The 25,381-nt window shown below is 40.3% G+C and overlaps 1 protein-coding gene across 3 annotated transcripts in view; it reads left to right on the top strand.

Annotated features, from left to right (window-relative positions):
- The window catches only part of LOC103181498 (protein tyrosine phosphatase receptor type A), a 108,990-nt gene that overhangs the window by 65,487 nt on the left and 18,122 nt on the right, over nt 1–25,381 (top strand). For 2 of the 3 annotated variants that reach the window (XM_042343616.1, XM_042343605.1), the window contains 7 exons: nt 4,119–4,203; nt 6,520–6,593; nt 12,156–12,292; nt 18,499–18,589; nt 20,036–20,112; nt 21,566–21,602; nt 22,559–22,656. In XM_042343616.1, the coding sequence (XP_042199550.1) occupies nt 4,119–4,203; nt 6,520–6,593; nt 12,156–12,292; nt 18,499–18,589; nt 20,036–20,112; nt 21,566–21,602; nt 22,559–22,656 (599 nt within the window). Of the gene's footprint in view, nt 1–4,118; nt 4,204–6,519; nt 6,594–10,705; nt 10,720–12,155; nt 12,293–18,498; nt 18,590–20,035; nt 20,113–21,565; nt 21,603–22,558; nt 22,657–25,381 lie in introns of those variants that run through there. The other variant, XM_042343621.1, reaches the window with a different exon arrangement.

Here is a 25,381-nt window from a genome sequence, read left to right as displayed (position 1 = left end):
AATATTTCAAAGTTAAGGTATTTTGGGCCATTTATGAAGTCCAAGCTATTTAATTGGAAGAACGCCTACTACATATGAATTCTCACCACCACACTCATTATGTGCCGTTTATACTGAACTATGGCTATTTTGTCCTCTGGACCTGCACCCTGGAAGAATCTAGGTTCTGACGGCCCTCAACCAACCCTTGCAACAAGGGAAGACTTCTAAGCCATTAGTATAAATGGGCTTTAAATTTGGTATCAGAGGTAAAAGAGTTTTAATCCATAATGATTATCTTCCCCATTTCCAAGAGAGGTAATATTTGATCATGATCACAGTGTTTATGATCAGGCACTATAATGCACTCTTGACATTAGCTAGAGACTATTTGGAGACTTGATGGACCAAATGGCCAATTTTGGGACTGTAGGCTTTTGTGTTCTATATCATTGTAACGCCATTTGAAGAATATTTCTAAACAATGACATGAAACCATAGAAATTTACAACACAGGAAGCAGCCATTCAGCCCATTGTGTCCGGCTAGTTCTTTCTAAGGACAATCCATTCAGTCTCATTTATTTGTGTTTTTTCCCCATACCCGTACAAATTAGTATTTTTTAGCTGTCTATCTCGTTTCCTTTTGAAAACAAATATGGATTCTGCCACAACAATATATGTTTTATGGTTGTGTCATGCAGGCAAGTAACATAAAGAGTATGGAGAAGACCATGTAGGAAGCACTGAACATTCATTAAGTGATTCATTTGGAACAGAGAACAGAGAGAAGTAGGCCATTCAGCCCCTCGAGAGTGTTCTGCCATTTTGATTAGATCATGGCTGAATTGTATCTCAACTTGAATTACCTGCCTTTGCCCATATCTCTTGCTACCCATTGATTAAGATTTTGGCAAAAACCTCAAAGAAAGTTCATTGATGGAACTAAGTTGTCAAGCCCATTGTGTCCAACATTGCTTCATAAACATTGCTGTTTAAGGCTGTGAATTTTGTATTGTGTTGAGAAAATACAGTGATGGCAAGTTAGTGTCTATGAAATATATTTAATATCTCCACCTGGTGGTCAAAATCAGACCAATTGGGTATAAACTCCAACCCATGATTCTTCATCAAATATCTTGCCCAAGAAACCAGCCTCAAGTCATTTTATAATTAAAACATAGCCTTATAAGTTGAATGAAATAAAAATGGAACCACTTAAATAACAGTCATTATTTTAAAATATTTTCGAACGTTTTGCTCAAAGTTCAACAACAACAAATTGCATTTATATGGCACCTTTCACATCGGGAGGTTGTACCAAGGCACTGAGTTCCATAATTTTTAAATGCGATTGAAACTATTCGACTCTTGATATAATGTGACTTGACTAAATCAAATCCAAGTACATTGAATAGACCTAAGTTTACAAAATCCACATGTGTGAAGCTTCTGAAGATTTAGTTTCAATTTGTACACAAACTGTACAAAATGACTCCCAAACAATGTTAAAAATGTTTGCAAATGGGTAAGCATCTTTGTGTTCTGTGTTTTCTGCTTCTGAGCCTTTATAGCAAATACTGCAGAAATAATTGGCAGCTTGCCATTAAATTTCACTTGTTTTCTTTGCTGTCATAGCATATCCCATGTAAAGCGACTGCCAGGATGGTGAAAGGTGAACTAGATGGACCTTTGTCTTCTTTCGCCTAACAAGTTCTTGGGTTCTAAACAAGAGAGGAGATATGGTTGGCTCAGTAATTGATGATGAGTGTTCTGTGTGTTGATGTGTGCCACTCAAAACTAATCCAAGGATGCACACTCCACCTCACTGAGCCAGTCTGGAACCTTGGCATCTTGTTTGACCCTCAACTTTCCTTTCTACCCCACATTCGTGCCATGACCCGCTCTGCCTTCCCCACCTCCGCAACATTGCCCGGCTCCGCCATTGCTTCATTCCTCAGGCTGCCAAAACCCTCATCCACACATTTATCACCTCGAATACGCCATCTCCCTGCTTGTCGGCCTCCCCAACTCTTCCCGGGATCATCCAGAACTCTGTAGCTCGTGTCCTCTCCCGCACCAGGCTCCATGATCCCATTACCCCCACCCTGGCCTGGCTCCACTGGCTCCCCACCCCCTCATCCTTGCCTTCAAGGCCCTCCACAGACTTGCCCCTCCCTACCTCTGTGACGTACTGACCCCATATCAACCTGTCCACTCCCTCCGCTAAGTAGTCTCTGGCCTGATCCACATCACTCGCTCGGCCTGCTCCACTATCGGCGGCCGGGCTTTCTACCCCCACCCAATGGAACTCCATTCCACCTTCCCTTCCCTTCAGTCTCAAAACCCACTTCTTCAACCAAGCCTTTGGCTACTCTCCCTGCCCCAAACTCTGGTCCAAATCCCTGAATGTCCAGAGCCTTGGGATGCACTCCTGACGTGAAAGGCAGTCTGTAATCTTGCTGGGATTGGTTTTAACTCGAGTTTTAATCAGTTTATCAAAACTTTTAATACTGTTGCAATGATACTTGCAATACTGGGTTTCTGATATATTGTTCTAGCATGTGATGTTCATGCAACGCATTTGGCTGCTATTTGTGAAAGAACACTAATCCTTTTTGAGGAAAGTATGATAAGTATTTTTTAGAGCAGTATAAATTATAGAGTGGTTTGTAGTAGTTATATCCTAGCGTGTTTTTTTTAATAAATATACAAGCATTGAACAGCTGGGTCATAGGAACAGAGGAATCGCTGGACTAAAAAAGACCAAGGTCCATCTGATTTGCCTTCTACAATCCTGGTAGTTGCATTCTACAATAATGGAGATGTTGAGAGCAATTATTATGTCATAGTGCGCTCTAATCCTTTCAAGGCTAGGACTTTTGTTAGATAAAAGCTTCGGCACTGCATACTGGCAGATTTGTGGCATCGATTAATCTGCTTTGCTAAAAAAACAACTCTAAAATGTCTGACTCTGTGCTTATGTGTGACTAACATTCATATCTTAAGTTAAATACAAAGATGAATACAAGCCCTATTGTCTGCACTGCTACTGATTCTACCAGCTGTGCTTTATCTGAAAAGATAGCACCGTCTCTTGTACAATGGGCGTAATGGCTTCCTTGGTTAAGCAAATGCAACTACAACACAGTTTAGTCAATGGAGGTGAACCAGTAGATATCAGACAGGAACGATGGGCCAGATGGCCTCTTTCTGTGCTGTATGATTCTATGATTTTATAATAAATAATCCTTGCATTTGATATTGTGTTTTTCACTTCTTCTAGATGTCTCAAAGCGCTTCACAGAATATACTGTAAAGTGAATTGACTATATTTGTGGGCGAAACGTGGCAACCAATTGCACACAGCAGTGTCCCCCAAGCAGTTATGGATTGAAGTGACCAATTTATTATTGTTTTTTTTCTTGAGGGATTATTATCAGGTGTGTGAGGTAAAGAAACTTGCCCAAGGTTTCACCCTGCCTGGAATTGAACCCAGGTCTCTCGCTTGTGAGGCATTTGCTCTAACCACTGAACTATAGACTTTACTAACAACATTTTAAAAACAACCAATGTAAACAAACAACCTTGTGCTTTTTAAAACACATGACATAAATTATGGAAGTCGCCTTTGAAGGCATAATTTTAAGATAAAATACTGGTTTTTTTTAATTTATGATTTGATCTGTTTACCCTGTCTGCTTGCAAACCGTGTCTGAGGAGCCAAGATAATTATTAACTTGCTACAGTATCATTTTATTCCTTCTAAATTGTATATTTGAAAACTGATAATTTTCTTTTTTTTGCCATATCTGGAAATAATAATCAAAAGAAAATGTGTGGTATCTTCAGTCCTTAAAATGAACGTTTTAAATGGCAAATACGGCTTTTTTTTAAATTGTAACTTTATATACATTCTTATAGAAGATACTGTACAGCTTTACAGTTGCATGTTCTGATGAAATATCTCTCACCGAATACATTGTGTACTTTTTTCATATAGAACAATAGAATTTTACAGCATTCAGCCCATCGTGTCTGCCTGGCTCTTTTCAGAGCAATTCTTTCAGGCTCATTTACCTGCCCTTTCTCCATACCCAATGTGTTGGCAATAATGCATTCTTATGTTTTTCATTGCAGATGAGATGCCAATTATAGCAGTAATGGTGGCCCTCTCGTCACTGTTGGTCATTGTATTTATTATTATAGTACTGTATATGCTGAGGTAAGTGACAATTGAAAATGTTGATTTATCAGCTGGGCCAATAGAAAAGTGTAGAAATATATGCCCAAAATTGCAGGGAAAGTTTTGGCACCTTTTGCAGAAAATGTCGGGGAATTGATTGGTGTTATTGAGGTTAATTTTATTGCCAACCTACATTTTTTCACTTTATTGATTAAAAACTAAACATGAGGCAATAACATATATTAGATTGTTGCAAAAAAAATTAATTACTTCTGGGAGGCCTTTTTGGGGGTTGGGGGACACCAGGGAAGTTACAGCAGTTCTCAGGGCTCAGCACTGCACACAGACACACAGAGACACAGGCACACAGAGATACACACACTCAGAGACACAGAGAGAGATGCACTCACATAGAGACACTCACAAACACATAGAGAGACACACACAGGAACAGCCACAAACACACATAGGAGAGGGAGACACAGACAGACACACACATACCGGGCTCAGCACCGCACACAGACACACAGACAGAGACACAGAGAGAAACGCACACTCAGACACAGAGAGAGATGCACACTCACATAGAGACACTCACAAACAAGTAGAGAAACACACACAGGCACAGCCACAAACACACATAGGCGAGGGAGACAGGTAAACAGCTGGGAGGCCCACGGGCCAAAAACTACATTTATAGCGGGTTTGTAGTGGAGGGGGTGTTTTGTGGGGATTCCGCGGAGAAAGTTTGCCTGCATTTTTCTATTGGCCCAGGTTATCAGTGTACGCTGGTGTATTTGCAAGAGTCTTTTTGCTCATTAGCCCAATACAATTGCAATCTTGACAGTTCAGCTGTAGCATAGTTACCTATGCTTACTTGTGAACTACTACTTCTAAAATTGGTTTTACAAATCGGGTTCTCTGGACACATTCTGGATGAACCAGTAGACATCAGACAGGCACAATAGGCACAAACTAAATAAGTAATGACAAATATACAGAGACGATCACAGTTTGATTTCATATAAGAGTTTACTTTGACAAAATGAAGAAAATCATTACAGAAAAGGACAGATATAGATGCAGATGAACTGACAAACAGCAAAGCTGTTCCCCATCCCCCCAGAAGATTGTGTTCAAGATCTCACACTTACCTTTTAAACCCTCCACAGTTTTGCCCCTCACTAACTGTGCGACCTTCTAAAACCTTAGCAACCTGCTCGCTCGCTCCGCTCAACAGGCCTGCTTCATATTCCCCTCGCCCTGCCCGCCCCACCATTTGGCAGTCAGGCCTTCAGTCTTTCTACCCCCATTCTCTGAAACTCCCTGGAGTCCCTTTCCCTCACCCCTTCCCTTGCCTCTTTTAAAGTCTGTCTTAAGACCATGCGCTTTGACTGTGCCTTTGATCATCTTGCTACTCTACATCCTTGGCCGCCACTCCTCAAATATAACCCCCAGCTCGACTGCAAACCCTCGAGTGTCCTGTACATTGGGATGTCCTCTTGATGTGAAAGGTACTTTATAAATGCAATTTGTCCTTTTGATTTAAGCCTGCAGAATAATAAAACTGAATGATCCAATTCCCCCTTTTGGATTGTGTTACAGACTTGGTTGACATTGAAAGAGCCATTTCTGGCAAAGGTGGATTGGTGTATAAATGCCAGTTGTTGTTTGTCGAATAATTTGATGCTTATGGGGAAGGGAATTTCGGGGCACGTTGAGTTGCCCTGATGCCATGCATTAAAGTACAGGAAGATGAATTACATTCAGTACATTTTTATATTATGTTAATTCTGTGAAGCGCTTTGAGACATCTCGAAGATGAAATAAGGCGCTATATCAAATGCAAGGATTATTATTGCAGACGTCAGACTAGCTCAGTTGGTAGCACTTACGCTTTTAATAAGAAAGGGGGTGAGGTTCAAGCCCTACGTCAGGACTTTGAACACAAGGTCAAGACTGACACTCCAATACAGTGCTGAGGGAGTACTGCATTATCAGGGGTGCCGTTCTTCAGATGAGATGTTAAACTGAGGTTCTATCTGCCCGTTCAGATGGATGTTAAATATCCCATGGTACTATTCCAAAAGAGAAGGGAGTTTCTCCTGGTGTCCTGGTCAACAATCCCCTGGATAAAAAATGGTGATTCACTTTGTGACTGTTTGTGGGACATTGCTCTGTGCAAATTGGCTGTTTGCCTACAAACACACAGTCCCCACAATTCACAATAAAATCCTGTGAAAAGCTTTGATTTGTCTCACTGACATAGTGATTAATCAAATGCAAGAGTTATTATTATTGAAGATCTATTAGTTTTACATACTTCTAAACAAAGTGTACGTTTTTATCTACCAGGTTTAAAAAATACAAGCAGGCTGGAAGTCATTCGAATTCCTTCAGATTATCCAATGGAAGAACAGATGATACAGGTAGGTTTAAAAGCATGAACATGGTGGTTCATCTTTTCAGGATGGCAATTTAATAGACAATCAGAAAATGAACTCAGCTGATAACCTCAAAATACTATGAATCGATTCAGTTTATAATTGGATCTGAAATCAGAGTGCCAATACAGCTGTGTATTCTGCTAATGAATATTCCTGCTCACTGGATCTCATGAAAGAAAATGTGTATTGAGTTGGGGGAGGATAAGAGAAGAAACTGCTTTGATTGTCATGTACTAAGAATGACCCAATAGAATTGTAACCTAGAAAAGCCCCCCAAAAAGCCTGTTTTATTGTGTCGAAAGTGTCATATTTATCCTTCTGACTTCAAGAATATAAAAAATCCAAGAACAGAAAAAGATAAAATAAGTTCATCAGGTGTGGTCCTTCCACAGTTGATGAACAACTCCCTTTTTTCTCTCCCCTCTTCTCATATAGACAATATAATATAATTGACATTTATATAGCACCTTTCACATCAGGAAGATGTCCCAAAGCGCTGAAAGTGTCTCAAAACACAGACAGGAGAGTCCTTTGATCTTTTTCTGGAAAGTTCCTTATAATCTATTTCAAAACACCTAAGGGGTGTAAGTATTCAATTCCAACTAATCTTTGATGTCATATAAAAATGGGTATCAGATTTGTTTAATTGGTAGTATTACGCCTGAGTCAGAAGTGTGTGGGTTCAATTTCCACATGGGGGCTTGAGTTTACAGTCTAGGCTGACACTCCAGTGTAGTACCAGGAATGCTGGATTATGCTTTAGTTCTATACTTGGAATGAAACATTAAAAGAGGTCCAGTCCCAACTATTCAGGTGAATGTTAAAGATTCTGCAGCACTATTTGAACATAGAAGGGAATTTCTCTTGGTGTGTTGGCCATAATCTCTAGATAAATTGGTCAGGGCTGTTCGTGAGATCTGCTAGGTGCAAATTGGCTGCTATAACTGCCTGAAAATGCACAGTGACTTGTCAGCAATTCCGTATCAAGTCCTTTGAGACATTTAAACATTATAGGTGCAATATCAAATTATTTAAAGATTGAGAATGCAAAATGAATGAGGAATAAAATAAATCATGTGTCTGGGCTATTTTTAAAGAACTTGTCTGGATTTTTAATTTTGCTTAATTTCTGTAGAGAAATAATAATCCTTGCATTTGATATAGTGCTTTATCATGTCTTTGAGATGTTTCAAAGCGCTTCACAGATTATACTGTAAAGTGAATTGACTGTATATTTTGTGGGCAAAACACGGCAGCCAATTGGGCACAGCAGTGTCTCACAAACAGTCGTGGATTGAGTGACTAATTTTTTAAAACATTGCATATTTACAGTTCTTTATTCAAATGGCTGTTCTTTGCAGTTTTTTTTAATTGCCAACATTTGAATTAAGTGACACTAGTACAGGATAATAGTGGGTACTGCTTACGTTCATGAAAAATTATTGTGGAGCCATAGAAATTTACAGCACAGAAGAAGCCCATTCGGCTCATTGTGTTTGTGCTGGCTCTTTTAAGAGCAATGCTTTCAGTCCCATTTACCTGCTGTTTGCCCACATACCCCTGTAGCTGACTCTTTAAGCTACTTGTCTAGTTCCTTCTTGAAGATCAATATGGATTCTGACTCAACCACCACGCCAGGGATTTCAAAATAACTACTCCGTGTTTGAAAGAAAATTCTCCTAACCTTCCCATGTGTTTATTTACTAGTTAGCCCACAAAATATAGAGTCTATTCACTTTACAATATATTCTGTGAAGCGCTTTGAGACGTCTCAAGGACCTGATACGGCTCTGTATCAAATGCAAATATTCTTTTTATAAATTGATGTCCTCTAGTTACTGACTCACCAACCAATGGGAAGAATTTCCCCCTAATTACTGTATTAAAGCCCCTCATAATTTTAAAAACTTCAATCAGGTCACCCTCAAACTTGGTTCCAGCGGAAATGTCCAAGTTCCTCCAGTCTCCGCTCATAGGCCAAACCATTTATTCCAGTAAATCATCTTTGTACCCCATCTATCACCTTCATGCCTTTCCTGAAGTGGGTAACCAATTCTAGATACAAAATTCTAACTACAGTGTCACGATTTTGTTCAAATATGAGTGTGAAAATTTGTAAATTAATGTTATGCTGCTTCTGGAGACCAAAGCCAATGCAGAGAGATGTGTAATGAGTCATGGATGAAGAGGGTTATTTTAGATGTTCATGGGTACATTGGACTTACCTATCTGTACGGCATCAAAAATGTTCCATCTATTAAGGCCTCTCACTGGTAACACAATTATAGAAAGCTTGTAAGTGAGTATTTTGGATTGTTGTGTAAATATGCAATGTTTTAAAACATACTTTTGTTGCTTTCATTGTTGAGTTTTTATTTCCGTAACTATTAACAGAAACCTGCTTTGTTACTCACCCCTCATCTATTTGTAGCCTAGAAATAATTTACTACCTCCAAATATAAATTTGTTTATGTACTTGAAAGGACAAAGCTTCCATACATGTCAGTGTTCAACTTTTCATTTACTGCCAGTTTAGTGCTAATATTCGGTCTGTACATTCAAGCCCAATCTATTTCAACAGTAAAAACAAAGTATGATTGGATTTTCTATTCTAATATGTAATCATTTGTCATACAAAATGATATCTCATGGAAGTGATAGGTTTCTTCCTTAAGCATTCTGTGTTCATTATGTTCACTCTATTGATTTCCATATGTCCATTGACTTGTTGTTAGTGAAAGTTTGAAGTGAAGCTTTCATCGGCATGCTGCAGTCTGATTTCTAATAATCAAAACTAAATACAGTCTGTAAAAAGTATTGCCGCCGCCTTAAGTATTTCTTCAACTTCAAAAATAATAATAATCCTTGCATTTGATATAGTGCCTTATTACGTCTTAAGACGTCTCAAAGCACTTCACAGAATATATTGTAAAGTGAATTGACTGTGGGCGAAACACGGCAGCTAATTGCACACAGCAGTGTCCCACAAACAGTCGTGGATTGAAATTATCTATTATATTTTTTGAAGGAATTATTACCCCCGGAAAAGCGATCTGCCAATTGACTAACAACCGGGTTCCTACTTACTGCTACGTAAGCAGAGGCCTGTGGAGTGTAAATTAGAGAAATTCTGAGGAGACTACCAAAACAGTGGTGCAATGACGATCAATTTTATTTGGCCAACAAGTTAGCCTACATAAAGATTAAAGCAGTAGTTTTATAGAGAAAACGGTATTACCTGGTTCCTCTGGAAAACAAGTTGGCCCTGTATCAAGGTTTAATATACCCACTGGTTTACCCAGTGAATAATTGTTTAGAAAGTTATATTTAGAACTGATCATTCACTTCTTGGCTATTTGTGGGCATTGCTGTGCGCAAGTTGTCTGCCGCATTAACCTGTAAAATATATAGTCACTAAGCTTTATACTAAATCTTGTGAAACTCTTTGAGAAGTCCTCTAGACATAGATGTTACATCAAATGAAAGAATTAGATTTATTTTTGACAAGAGTAGGTTCCCAGAAATTCTTTAGCCATAATACTCCCTGATCCAATTAGCAATTCTGTGTCATTAAGGTACACTAGAAATGCATCACAGTACAAAGCAGAGTTAACATTGTATTTTCCAGTTTGTGGTGGGGATAATAATAATAATAATCCTTTTATTTGATGTAGCACCTTATCACTTCATTGAGACATCTCAAAGCTCTTCACAGAATATACTATAAAATGAATTGACTGTGTATTTTGTGGGCGAAACACGGCAACCAATTGCGCACATCAGTGTCCCATTGATGGGAAGGATTAGGATATTCAGATACATTAACTTGGTCTATGCATTGACTGATCAAAGGGAATAGTAGGTACAAATAGGCCGTAAAGTTGAAGATGTGTGATCTAAAACTGTTCATTTATTTTGGAGAACAAAAGTTTGTTTTTGCAATGATCGGGATGCATGTAACAGTTTTTCAAAATTTAATTTACAAATGTACTTGTGTAGGTCTACTCTTATTATGTGGAAATTATTTTCTTGGAATTGTACAAATTCTATTTTCAAGTTTCTTCAGCAGTTTCAGCACTTTGAGGCCACTCCATTTTGCCCATCTCTGGTAAAGTTACTGCTGTGTGCTTTTATTCCTCTTCCCACTCCATACTGTGCTATTTGTATTCTGTTCTTTAAGCGGGGCTTGCATTAGATGTAACTGGCTGTTTAGCTTCTTCTGTTGAATCTGAATTACCAGCACGGTGTTTGCAAAAAATGTGAATGTCACAGTTGTTAGACAAAAAGCTACTAACTAATCTGAAGGTCGAATAAAATCATTTAAAAGATGCAAAGAAAAAAAATGGTGAGGACTGGAGTCTCAGTTAACGTGATCTACAAAGAACATAACAGGTCAACAGAAAAGCAGATTGGAATAGCAGGGTGGATTCTAAGAAATTCTTTAGCTATGCCAGCAGCAGATGGTGTGTTAAAGACTGGATGTGTTCTTTAAGGGTGAAAAAAGAAAACAAGATCAAGATATAAAGAATTAATTTTTCATATCTGTTTTCACAAATGAAGACTGTTCAGATTCCAGATCATTTTGGCTCAGGGATACTTAACACAACTGGACAACGGTGAATCATTTGTTATGAAGAAACTCAAAAATTCCTTGGGCCACTAAGTTTAGCTGGGTTGATCATAAGTGCTAACATACGGTATTCCATCCCATTGCCAAATATTGTCAGCGTCACTAGGGGACTTGAGGAATGTATTACCCCAGATGTCTACAAGGCAACTGGCCCATATCAACTACGCCCTAAAATTCTCAAGGAAACATATTGGGTTCTAATTAATATATTCAAGTAAGTCATTCAGTTTATGCATTGTCAGCTGTATTTCAAGATCTTCCCCTCCCCCTTCTATGTAAATTAGAAGCAATACCCAAGACAGTTTCCCAGATAAATTGAGACAGTGAGGAGGCTAATGTTTTTTGTCATTGAATTTTCCAGATTTATTTTAACTTTCCTTTTGGTGATTGTATTCCCAGGGATGATTGGCCAACTGTGAAAGATATATTAGATCATGGTTTACATGAGTTACGATCGTTCAGTACAGAAAATCAGTTGAATGATTCTGCCTCTTTTTAACCTGTCTCATACAATGCTTCCATATGACTGTTCTGTCCAACTCCAGCAAATCGAGTAATATCAGTGTATTTTTCCCTACGGTTCACCACCACCATGTGTGCATGTTTGGCACATTCACACACCTACTTGATGAAGGGTAATGTCTGTTATTCGGTAACCATTGTTTTGCTTATTTGGTTTTACATTTTGGAAGATGGATGCATTTGAAAAAAGTTGCATTTGCAATAAAAGGTATTTTCGAATATAGAAGCTTGTTTGTGTGTGATTTTAATTAGCTTATGTCTACTTTGAACTTGGCTTCTGCTGCAAAGTTTAGATGACAATAAGCATTATTTATCACGAGACAATAAATGTATTAGTAAATTAAATGTTTGTGTATTTCTGATGGATCAAATCTGTTTTATATTGTATACAGAGCTCCAGAGCATGCCTTTGCTCGCGAGGTCTCCAAGCACTAACAGAAAGTACCCCCCTCTGTCTATTGAGAAACTGGAAGAAGAAGCCAATCGAAGAATGGCAGATGACAACAAGCTCTTCAGAGAAGAATTTAATGTAAAATTTTTGTATAGCTTTATTGAGTTCAGTGCTACTAGATTATCCAGTATTGGGGTGATTATTGCCCCTAATTTGGTAATGAATAATTTGAGGCAAAATCAGTGCTCATTAAGGTGAGGAAAGTCAGTGCTAAGAAATTGCCCACTTTGGGAACTCAATCTGAACACTGAGAATCAGCTCAGGTGATGCACAGTCAAATTTAAGAAAGCACGGAGCAAAGACATTCTATTCAAACGGCCATTTCTGCAGATTATGAAGAAGCTGCCCTATTGTGGACATGGCCACACCTCTCAATCTAGCTTTTTGCATTGGAATATAAGGTAATCAAAGTGCCACAAGCACATGACAGATTCAATAAAACATCACGTCCAGTAGTAAAGAAATTCATGACAGAAAACTAGAATTGTACTACCTACTTTGAGGTGATCTTGCTTTAGGCTGAGTTCTGCGCTTGTGTGATGAAGCACATTCACAGAACTCTGTTCCCTAGTGCTGGTCTGATGGCCAGGAAATTTTAAGTGTTTTTGGTGGTTTACGAGTTAATTTGGAATTGGCTGGAATGAAGCAGAATTCTTCCTTAGCCATTTGTATTGATTTTATTTAAAACCAAACATCTATTTACGCAGTGAATATACTAAACTATTGGTGTAGATTTTATAATAATAATAATCCTTGCATTTGATATAGCCCTTTTCACGTCTTCGAGATGTTTCAAAGCGCTTCACAGAATAGACTGTAAAGTGAATTGACTGTAAATTAGAGGGCGAAATGCGGCAGCCAATTGCGCACAGCAGTGTCCCACAAACAGTCGTGGTTTGAAGTGACCAATTCATTATTGTTTTATTTTCTTGAGGGATTATTATCAGGCGCAAGGAGTAAGGAAACTTGCCCAGGGTTTCACCCTGCCGGGAATCAAACCCAGGTTTCTCGCTTGCAAAGCGAGTGCTCTAGCCACTGAGCTACAGGACTCCATGAACTACAGGCCTCCACGTCGTTTTGACGTCAAAACAGCAATGAATGGATGCTGCTTGTATAATATACACAAAGCTCCAGAATATTCCCTCATCCATATTGCCATTATTTAGCCCTGCTTGTTATGATCAATGGTATTATACATTTATATCTTGGGAATTTCCCAGTTGAGAGCACTTTTAAGGACTACCAGATGCAAAGCAGTGTAGAGCCTTATCTGGATACAATCCCCCTCCCACCACAAACACATGTAGGAGTCCTGTAGCTCAGTGGTTAGAGCACTCGCAAGCAAGATTCCCAGGCAGGACGAAACTTTGAGCAAGTTTCCTTACTCAACATGCCTGATAATAATCCCTCAAGAAAAAAAATAATAAAATTGGTCACTTCAATCCACAACTGTTTGTGGGACACTGCTGTGCACAATTGGCTACCGCGTTTTTCCCACAACAACAACAACAAGATTTCATTTATTAGAGCAGCTTTCACGTCGGGAGGACGTCCCAAGGCACTGGACAGTTGGGTCGGGACCCGAGCAGGGGGGAAATGGTCAGGGTGAGGGGAGGGAAGGGAGAGAGCGAGGAGGTTGTAGAGAGTCGAGAGGGGAGCTGAAGGTACGGTCAAAGAGAAAGTTCTTGAGACCGGCCTTGAAGGAGGAAAGGGAGGAAGCGGCGAAGGCACTGGGGGATAGAGTTCCAGAGCCTCAGGGCTGAGAGGCTGAAGGCCCGGCCACCGATGGTAGGGCGGTTGGGGCGGAGATGTGGAGCAGACCGGAGCCAGAGAAACGGAGGGTACGGGCAGGTAGGTAGGGGGATAGTAGGTCGGAGAGGTAGGAGGGAGCAAGGCCGTGAATGGCCTTGTAGGTGAGGATGAGGATCTTGAATTCGATCCTCTGGGGGATGGGGAGCCAGTGGAGGCGAGCGAGGGTGGGAGTGATGTGGTCCCGAAGCCTGGTGCGGGACAGTACACGAGCTGCAGAGTTCTGAATGACCTGCAGCTTGTGGAGGGAGGTGCCGGGAAGGCCGGCGAGGAGAGAGTTCCCATAGTCCAGCCTTGAGGTGATAAAGGCGTGGACCAGAGTTTCAGTAGCGTGAGGGGTGAGGTAGTGCCGTAGTCTGGCGATATTCCGGAGGTGATGGAAGGCGGTGCCAGTTGTGGCGCGGATATGAGGAAGAAAGGACAGCTCAGGGTCGAACAGAACCCCGAGGTTCCTGATGGCTTTGAGAGGTGGAGAGTGCAGCCTTGGATGCTGATGCTGTCAGCGCCTGAGGTGCGGAGGCGCTAACGCGAACCAATCAGGAGGGCCTCAGTTATACGCACGTTGAGCTGAAGAAAGTTGTCTCTCGTCCAGGGCTCGATGTCAGACAGGCAGTCTGTCAGGACATCGGTGGTCGTGGAGTTGAGGATAGAAGAGGAAAGGTAGAGTTGGGTGTCATCCGCATACATGTGGAAGTTAACCCCATGTCTGCGGATGATGGCACCAAGGGGGAGCATATAGTCAATACACAATACAGTCAATTCACTTCACAGTGTATTCTGTGAAGTGCTTTGAGATGTCTAGAAGACGTGAAAAACCCTATATCAAATGCAAGGATTATTATTATACTCGAGATCCAGTGCAAGTCCCAGTTTGGATTCAGACAGGTAAAGAATTCTGTACATCAAGATGTACATTGCAATTGTTTTTGCATTGACTTTTTTTTAATAAAAGCTCCACTAACAATATATACAAATACAAATGACATTGTATAGCGCCTTTCATGTCGGGAGAACGTCCCAAGGCGTTGGACAGTCAGGGATTTGGATCAGAGCAGGGAATCAGGGAGGTGGAGGGTAGGAGGGTGGCCAAAGGCTTGGTCGAAGAGGAGGGTTTGAGATGCTCCTTGAAGTAGGTAAAGGAGGGAGTGAGGTGGAGGGAATGTGGGTTGGAGATGGGGCGGTAGTTTGACAGCAGTCATGGGTCCAGGGAAGGTTTTTTAAAGTTTTTAAAGAGTGATGACAGCTGTTTTTGAAAGGGTGGAAATTGTTGCCAGTGGATAGGGAGTTGAGAGATAATAGTCACATCGCTTTATTGAAGGACATATTTCTTTGACCACACTTTCAGTCATCTTTCTCTTCTCGCCCCACTTGGCTTCCACCCCCAGTTTGTGTGGTCAAACAGTAATGTTAAGTGCTTTGAGATGTCGCCTGATGTGAAAGTGTATAATTGGAAATTGTATTGTATGTTGAAGGCACAGTATGAAATAATAATCATCCTTGCATTTGATATAGCGCTTTATCACGTCTTCGAGATGTCTCAAAGCACTTCACAGAATATACTGTAAAGTGAATTGACTATATTTTGTGGGCGAAATGCGGCAGCCAATTGTGCACGGCAGTGTTCAACAAACAGTCGTGGATTTAGTGACCAATTTATTATTATTTTTTTGAGGAATTATTACCCCCGGAAAAGCGATCTGCCAATCGACTAACAATCGGGTTCCTACTTACTGCTAGGTAAACAGGCATGTGGAATAAGGAAACTTGCCCAACATTTCGCCCCGTCGGGAATCAAACCTAAATCTCTCGCTTGCGAGGCGAGTGTTCTAACCACTGAGCTACAGGACTCCCATCAGTACTATTTGTGCAAAAAAAAACACTTGATTGACTGGAAACTGGTGTCAATGAAAAGGGATGCCTAGTGTCATCACCATTCCTCTGCCACCTTGTCTCATTGACCTCTTTGTTCCTTTTGACCTTGTCAACCACTCCATCCTCCTCGATTGCCTTTCCTCCCTCGTCCATCTCCGACTGACCTCATCTCCTAGTTCCAATCCTTCCCCAATCACCTCCACTTTGTCTCCCCTGATGGTTTCTGCTCCCACCTTCACAGAGTCACCTGCAGAATACCTCAGGGCTCTATCCTTGGTCCCCTCTTTTGTCTCATCTATATATTCCCTCTTGGTGACCATGCACAGACATGGAGTTGACAAGAATTCAGATCTTCAACTTTTGATTCCATGTCTACTGATGTAGTAGACATGGAACCCACCTAAGGTTCCCTGTCTCTCATCCAATCAGCTTCAAAGTCCTCATCCTCACTTATAAATCCCTTCATGCTTTAAGTCCCCTCCTTTGTCTCATCGATATATTCCCTCTTGGTGACATCACCTGCAGTCAAGGAGTTAGCAAGTAATAAACAGATTTACCTCACAGATAATAAATCCCTCCCATTTTCTGTGATCCTACTTTTCTGCTCGCCTTCTCCACTTGTCTAACTCAGACCTGCTGGATATTCCCCCACCTTCTCTGTATCTCCATCAGTGGTCACGCTATCAGCAATTTTGTCTCTAAATTCTGGAACTTCCTCTTCCCGATGTGTTCTCGACACCATTCTCTCTTTAAATCCAATCAACAGTTGCCTCCCTCTCTCGTGCTCAGCGTCCAACCTCATCTCTATGAAGTGCTCCAAGTCATTATCTTACATGAAAGACATTATATAAATGCAAGTTGTCGTTGATGCTAGAATAGAATCGTAGAATCATAGAATTGTACAGCACAAAAAGAGGCCATTCGGCCCATCGAGTTTGTGCCGGCTCTTTGAATAGAGCAATTAATGTCAATCCCACTTCTCAGCCCTTTCCCTATATCCCTGCAAACCCGTCCTCCTCAAATACCCGTCCACCGTGTTTTTAAAAGTAGTTATCGAATCGGCCTCGACCACTCTTTCAGGCAATGCGTTCCAGATTCGAACAACTCACTGCGTGAAAAAATTTCTTCTCACCTTCCCTCGAGTTACCGACACACTCACCAGTGGAAACAGTTTTTCCCTGTCTAACCTATCAAATCCCCTCATGATTTTGAAGACTTCTATTAGGTCTACTCGTAACCTTCTCTGCTCCAATGAGAATAATCCCGGCCTCTCGTGCCTTTCCTCATAATCAAGGCATCTCATTCCTGGGACCATCCTCGTAAATCTCCTCTGCATCCTTTCCAATGCCTTAACATCCTTCCTATAGTCTGGTGCCCAGAATTGGGCGCAGTATTCTAACTGAGGCCTAACCAGTGTTTTATATAGGTTAATCATAACCTCCTGACTCTTGTACTCTATGCCCCTATTTATAAAGCCTAGTATCCCATATGCCCATTTTACAGCCTTATCTACCTGTCCTGCCACCTTCAAGGATTCCTTTACCTGAACCCCCAGGTCTCTCTGTTCTTTCACCCCCCCCTTAAGATTGTATTACCAGCCTATATTGCCTCCCCTCATTCTTTCTACCAAAATGCATTACCTCGCATTTCTCTACATTGAAACTCATCTGCCACGTGTCTGCCCATTTTACCATTCTGTCTATGTCTTCCTGCAGTTGGCTGCTATCCTTCTTACTGTTTACCAGGAGTTTCCCCACTACTGATGTTAGGCTGACTGGCCTGTAGTTCGCAGGTTTGTCCTTCTGTCCTTTTTTGTACAGGGGAGTCACATTGGCCACTGTCCAGTCCTCTGGCACCACTCCTGTGTCCAACGAAGATTGAAAAATTGTAGCCAAAGCCTCCGCTATTTGTACCTGTGCCTCCCATAGTAACCTTGGTTGCATCCATATTAACTTTGGTTGCATACGTTTGGATTATGGTAGAAATTCTGTCAGGGCTTCCTCTTACTCTAGTCAGTCTATTATCACTTTGTTTCATTCGTGGCTTCCTGATTCCTAGAGCTGTATGTTTTTCAAATAAATAAAAACCTTTCATCTTGTCACTCAATTAAGAAAGTGATTATTCTTTCATCGGTAGATTAAAGTTGCGTGATCTGTAATGAAATGCAGTTTCTCAAACCAATGCCTGAATCTTGGCTTTCAAGTTTTTAATTGCTAGTTTGCTAAAGTAGACTCAGAATTTTGTATTGATGGTTTTAAAAAGATACATTGCTATCTATGACTGTAGCTTTAAAATTAATTGGCCTGCAATGAATGGTAATACTCAAACTAGAATATTTTAAGGTTTTTATAGAATATATTTTGATTGTACAAGCAAGTGATTGGTAAAGAAAGTAAATCACTTGCCTTGAACAGCACAAGCCAGTTTGATGTAAAATTGAGTAATTAGTGGATTCATATTTTAAGTCATTTTCTAAAATATTAATATTGCTTTGACATTTTCTATGCTTTTGACAGCAGCATGTCTTAAATATTCTGTGCATAGAGTTCAAACTCTTTATTAAGCAATTTACTGAAGTCATTTGTGTTTCCATGACAACATAGGCTCTCCCCACATGTCCAATCCAAGCCTCTTGTGAAGCTGCGTCAAAAGAAGAAAACAAAGAGAAGAACCGATATGTTAACATCCTGCCTTGTACGTATTCCAACTGAAACCGTGTTAACCCCCTACCATCCTGTTTGCTCCCTCCGCTCAGCGGGCTCCGGCCTGCTTCACGTCCCCCGCCTCGCTCGCCTCACTATTAGCAGGTGGCCACTCTGCCCCCAGCCTCTGAAACTCCATTCCACAATCCCTCTGCCTTGCCCCCTCCGTTGCCTCCTTCAAGACCCATCTCAAGACCCTCCTCTTCAACCGTACTTTCGATCTCCCTGCTTCCCCCCCTGCCCTCCACCCTCCCCAATCCCGATCCCCAACTCGGATCCGTAACTCTATTTGTCCAGCACCTTGGGACATCCTCCCGACGTGAAAGGGCTTTACAAATGTAATTGTGTTGTTGTTACGGTCACCTCTTCCCTCCCCCCGGCTCGGCGTCAGGCTCCGCCACTGTTAAATGTTCCGAGATGCTGTCCCGCATGAAGAGTGCTGATTAAATGCAAGTTGTTGTTGAAACTTAAGCAAGGAGAGAAGAAAGAATGCTGAGATCTAACTTATAGAATCTATGCACTCAAGAAATATCAACTGGACCATATTAGCTGTTCTAAAGTTATGAAATGTCTTGGGTATGAAATCATACCCTCTGAACAAGAAACCAATTTCACTTCCCAGAAATCTTTAGTAAGAGTATGATTTCCTTTGAATTTTGTTTTACAGACCATCTAAGCTTATCTTTAGAGAACAGGTTTGTAGAGAATTGCTGCAGTCACTGGGAGCAGGGATTCTTCCCATTTGGCTCCTATTAACCCTACAAGCCAAAGTTGCGTGATCTGTAATGAAATAGGGTGGATAAGTAGCAGGAAGCTTTTTACCAGACAGTGGAAAATGATTTTTTTTTAGCTGGTTGAACATCAGCAGTACCCCAACTCACACTCTGCGGTCCCCAAGCCTTGATTCTCAACAATCTTTGCGTAATACTTTGTGGAATTAGGAAAGTAGGTTACATCCTTCCAGGGAGAGAATCTACATTTCATTCCAGGCATAGAGAAATTCCTACATGTAAGTGGCATACATATGTGGATCTCTGTCTGGTTTGTATACTTTGAAAGGGGATGGTTTTCTCTCTGTGCCTTTTTGGGGGGTCTGCCGAGTGTCTGATACATGCAGAAACCTATCACCATGCTTAATAATATCCAAACCAAACTGAGAGTTCCATGCTTCCCACTTACACATGGAAATCCCAGAGATTGATTGTTGGAATGGAATGTGTCTCTCTCCCTGGAGGGACGCATATGCGAATCTGTCTGGTTTGGATACTTTTAAGCATGGGGATGGTTTTCTGTATGTGTCAGATACATGATTGACCAAAAGAAAATTAGAGAACAAATGTACAAAGTTATTCATGTGCTCATTATGTAGTTGGTTTAGTAATGCTGATTGCATGTTCCTTTTGTTTCTGATAGGAACGTTTCCTTTTTTCTGTTTCAGATGACCATTCTCGGGTTCACCTGACACCTGTGGAAGGTGTTCCAGACTCCGACTTTATCAATGCATCTTACATAAACGTAAGTTGGAAAATCAACACATAATCGTTAGTTAAATGCATAAATATACTATGAACAGTTTAGAAATGGGTTGTAAAAGTATTTTTTTATAGAAGAAGCTTGCTTTTTTATAACATCATTACTTTGAAACCTCTCAGAGTTACAGGTAATTGCTGTCACATGTCATGACCATTTTTATAGATAAACATTGCAGCCACTTGCACCAAAATGGTCGCACAAACACCCATAAAGTGAATGACCAATTAGCTTGGGGGTTGTTAGCTCAGACACCAGGAAACTTCCTTTTCTTTTTGCAGTGTTACAGGATATTTAGCCATACAAGTCTCTAATGTGTTATGTAAACTTTATTGTTAGCTAAGTGTAGTCCAAAGCTATGCTATGTCTGCATATTGTGGCATGAAGAGGCATGACTATAGTTCATGAATGCCATTTGATACATAGTATTTCTTGGTCATAAACATTTTATATTCTGTCATTAAATCCACTACTGCACATTTTATGAAGCTGATCTGGCAGAACCTTAGCACCAGACACTTGCCTGTCTTCTTGGTTGAGCTGTGGCATGGAGAAGCACTATCTATAAAGAGGGACAAAATGTTTCCGTGCTTGAACTTTTTCTGCTTTAATGTTTCCCGTGGTGTTCAAGCATTCAACCCGTCGTGCCAGCTCTTTCCAACAGCTATCCAATTAGTTGTACTCCCCTGCTCTTTCCCCATAGATTTGCAAATTTTTTCTTTTTAAGTGTTACAATTCTCTTTTGAAAGTTATTTTTGAATCTTCTTCCACCGCCCTTTCAGGCAGTTGCATGTATATCTGTGTTGTTTCAACTCTACAAACTCAACCTTCGATTGCGACTTGAAACTTCCAAGTGGGAGTACTGTTCCCACCTCGACACTCAAACTGAAGCTCAGCTTCTCTCAGCTCACAGATGCTGGAAAGGGGCAGAATCTTGACCGATTTAAAAATAACATTGGATTAAAATGTAATATCTCTTCCGTCCAAGTGCACAAGGCACCTAAAGCTTCTCATTACAGTAAGGGAAGGCCCCAACCATCCACCAATCGATTTTTGGACATACACATAGAACACGAAAAATTGCTCAAAATAAACCCGAAAAATAAAATTAATAAGTTGAAAAACAGAAGCCCCATGTATATTGCTACCAGGGAAATAAATTCACGCATCAGATTGCTAAGAACATCCCTCAATTTTAGTCTGAGACCCAGATTTATAAACCAGAATTAATTCTGACTGAAGTTGCTTTGTTTCCAGTCACTTGGAGTTGTGATTTATTTTCGTTGCCTTTCTTCTTTAAACCTCAGCTATAGAGTTGTAATTTGAACAGTCTTTTGAAGGTATTATTACATTTTATTAATAAAGGTAAATCATTTCACTACCGAGGTGAAGAGAAATTTTGCTGTTTTATAAGCTGGTCATATATTTTCTGTTTTAGGGTTATCAAGACAAAAACAAGTTCATAGCAGCTCAAGGTAAATGCAACAAAGTTTATTTATATAGCGCCCTTCACACAGGATAGTGTCTTGGAGCACTCAAAACTGCTTGCATTTAAACACAGTAATCATTTTCTTAATCTTGATCTCCAGTGACGTGTTGCACATAATTGTCTAATGCAACAATAATGAGTTTTTTAGAAAACCTAATATTTTTAAATATAATTAACTGGTTTGTTTTCTTGTAAATTATTGTTGAATATTTTTCTACAGGTGCCTCTTCCTGTGTTTCTTAGAAAGTTCCCATCGAATATTAGAGCAATGTTTCTTTAAGTCCACTAAACATATCCAGCAGGTCTCAACTGGGTCTTGTTAATGCAAGGATTTTATAAATGCAAGAATTTATTTTTATCTGGAGTCGGTAGGAGGATTTCTGTCACAGTAATCCAAAAAAGAGGGGAGGGGATATCTAAGATGTGTTGTGACACAAATAAAATCTACATGCTATTTGCTTTGACTGCAAATTTTAATAAAATATTGATCTATATTGACAACTGGTGGAGGTTTGACAAATGGCATTTATTGGCAGCAGCGAGTAGTGAAAAGCAAAAGGTTAACCCATCAGTCAATACCTGGATCCAAGGACAACTTCACAGAGAGCCCCAAGAGACAGTAGAAGGGATCTAGATAATTTATAGCTTGGTAATTAACTCTATAATTATTTTTATGTCTTAATATTGACAAGTTAGTGGGCAAATGCAGAAAACAAAAATGGTTTGGTGACTCCTGTATTTGCTGCCTTATTTTCAGAATCTGTTATTCAGCTTGTGTTGAGGCATGAATTAATTATTTCAGTGCTAAAACAGGTTGTGTTTCTTTGTCAACATAGTTGGATTAATGCTAAAAATAGGAGGTGCTTTTTGAATTTGCATTCTGAGCTATGTCGCGAGAAGTCATTTTATGCTTCTTCCCCACAACCTCACTCAATATCTTAGGGCCCAAGGAAGAAACTGTGAATGACTTCTGGAGGATGATATGGGAGCAAAACACAGCAACCATTGTCATGGTTACAAATCTTAAAGAAAGGAAAGAGGTAATACAAGTAATTGATCAATCACTGTCTGGTAATATGATGCAGGATTCAAATCTTTACTTTGACGCAATTCGAGAGAAAAAAGGAAGTGAATTTTAAAACACATCTTCCTCAAGTGACAGACCTTAAACAAATTGTCCCTGATTAGACAGCTATTCTGTGGGCACCTCTTGTGTCCTGTTCACATCTCCTGCCCGATGTTTACAGAACAGACGCTAAACAACAAATGACTTTAAAAATATATATATATAAATAAGAGAGGGATGGAGGAAGGTACGATAAATTCATTGAGTTACATAAAATGATACAGTACAGAAGCAGGCTATTCGGCTCAACTGGTCCATGTCAAAATGTTTCTATGCGTTAAGGCTTTGGCTTGCATGCAACTGTCCTAAACTCTGTCCTCATTTGGCATCCGATAAGCCCGGGTTGAGCCCTCACTAGGAGCTCTCTGCGAGCTTCCTGGTGGACAATTCCACAGCATGAAATGTGTGAGAGCTTTGCCACCATTTTCCTGCCCACAGCTCGGACACATATTCATAGAATCATAGAATTTTGTAGCACAGAAAAGGCCATTCGGCCCACCGTGTATGTGCTGGCTCTTTGAAAAGAGCTATCTAAATCAATCCCACTGTCTCCCCATAGCCCTGCAAACTTGTCCTCCCCAATATTCCTTGGAAAGGATATTCTTTTCCATTGAGCGATGGTTCCACCAATTGGAGGTGTGGAGCTTGAGCAGCAGCTGCTTACCTCTCTGCAGGTGGATTCCAAGACCTGAATTTAAGAAAGTTTGTTCACAAACTTGGATGTCCGATAATAGCTTCCAGCATCTGTCACCTCAAGCCTCAGAGTTTCCTCGTCAGCTGTCTGATGAACATCTGCCTTCAGTGTGGTGGGGTGACCTTTATGGGACAGATTGTGACGTGCTAGCCATCTTGATTTTCTTGGGGTCTAAATCCAATGTCGCTTACCAGCCTTACTTAGCACAAGCACAATCCTGGTGCTCATGTGAAAGGGTTTGGCAAATAGACCTGACCACTGTGAAGCCAACTCTGCTACCAGGGTGCTCAGCCTAGTTTTCTACACGGGAGATTGAGAGGGCATGTGATGTATGTGTTTTTAAAATACCGAAGGAGCATGACAGAGTAAGTGGGAACAATTATTTCTGAGAGGACCTGGGTTTGATTCCCGGGCAGGGCGAAAAGTTAGGCAAGTTTCCTTCCTCCTCACGCTTCTGTTCACTAGCGGTAAGTAGGAACGTGGCTGCTAGTCGATTGGCAAATCACTTTTCCGGGGTTAATAATCCCTTCAAAACAAATAGTAATTTGGTCACTCAATCCTCAACTGTTTGTGAGATATTGCTGTGCACAATTGGCTGCCGCGTTGCTCCCACAAAATATAGTCAATTCACTCTATAGTGTATTCTGTGATGCGCTTTGAGACTTCTCAACGGCGTGATAAGGAGCTATATTAAATGCAAGGATTATTATTATTTCCTTCAATTGGAGAATCTAACAAGGGTCAGAGTCTCGGGATTATTAGCAAAACGAATTAAGGAAGAGATTAGAAATCGACTTAATTCAGAGTTGCTAAGGTTTGGAATTCATTACCACCACTAACATTTCAGATTGGATCAATAGAATTGTTTGAAACTGAACTGGATAAGCACCCAAGCAACATAAATATTAAGAGAAATGGAAAGTGGGATGATTGTAGAAAAATAGCAGGAGCACTGATACAATGGGCCCAATGGCTTGATTCTGTGTAGAAAATATCTGTTAGGAAATCACTGTCTTCTGGAGCATGAGTGATTTCAGAGTTCTATCTTCAAACCTTAAACTGTGATAATTCGTCAACAGAAGAAATAAATGGAAAACAACAACAAATTGCATTTGTATAGGGTCTTTCACATCAATCGACGTCCCAAGGCGCTGGAGAGTCAGGGATTTGGACCTGAGCATGGGGTTGGGATCAGGAGGGGTGGACGGCAGGGAGGGTAACCGAAGGAGGGGTCGAAGAGGAGACTTTGAAAATTGACTGAGCAAGTTGTATCTTGTATCTATTTTAAAGTAGCCATTATCTAACCCACCCAGTGTACTTTCTGGATACTATTTCTGTTGTCCAGTGTAATATGCATTCGTACTTTAATGTAAATTATTTATTTCATATTATCCACAGGTCATAATAGCAAGTTCTGCTTTTCATTGTTTCTTTTAGACAATTTAAAACACAAGTTCAAATCCACAAATCAAACCAGCTGTGTATTATCCCCTAAAGGAAGAGATTTACTTGACACATGTTCTGCAGTTGTTGGATTGAATGTGGTTTGAGTTTTTTTTAACAATGTAATAAATAAGATAAAAGTGTTTGAGAAAGCGTGGTTGACATTTACAACAATCACAATGTGCTTATCAAGTGGGTTGGACCTCGATGAGTCATATAGTTACTTTCCATAATCATATCTGCAAGATAAACTGACTTTCAGTGATTATAGTTATTAAAAAGTTACATCTCATTTCCCATAATCTGAATCCTTATTACTTTACATAGCAATAGTGAAGTGATGCATTGGGGGGAAATGGGAGGGAGGTGAGGTACAAATTGTGGCTGATAACAGGATTAATTGAGGATCCAATGTACTTGTGTTCTTATCCACTTCATGGATGAATACCCATCAAGGTAGCCATAAGTAAGTGGGTTGATAGCCTTCGACACACTTACTTGT

Source organism: Callorhinchus milii, unplaced genomic scaffold (genome assembly GCF_018977255.1).
Source record: "Callorhinchus milii isolate IMCB2004 unplaced genomic scaffold, IMCB_Cmil_1.0 Scaffold1, whole genome shotgun sequence".
NCBI classification, from domain to species: Eukaryota; Metazoa; Chordata; class Chondrichthyes; order Chimaeriformes; family Callorhinchidae; genus Callorhinchus; species Callorhinchus milii.
This window is presented reverse-complemented; position numbering and strand designations above follow the sequence as displayed.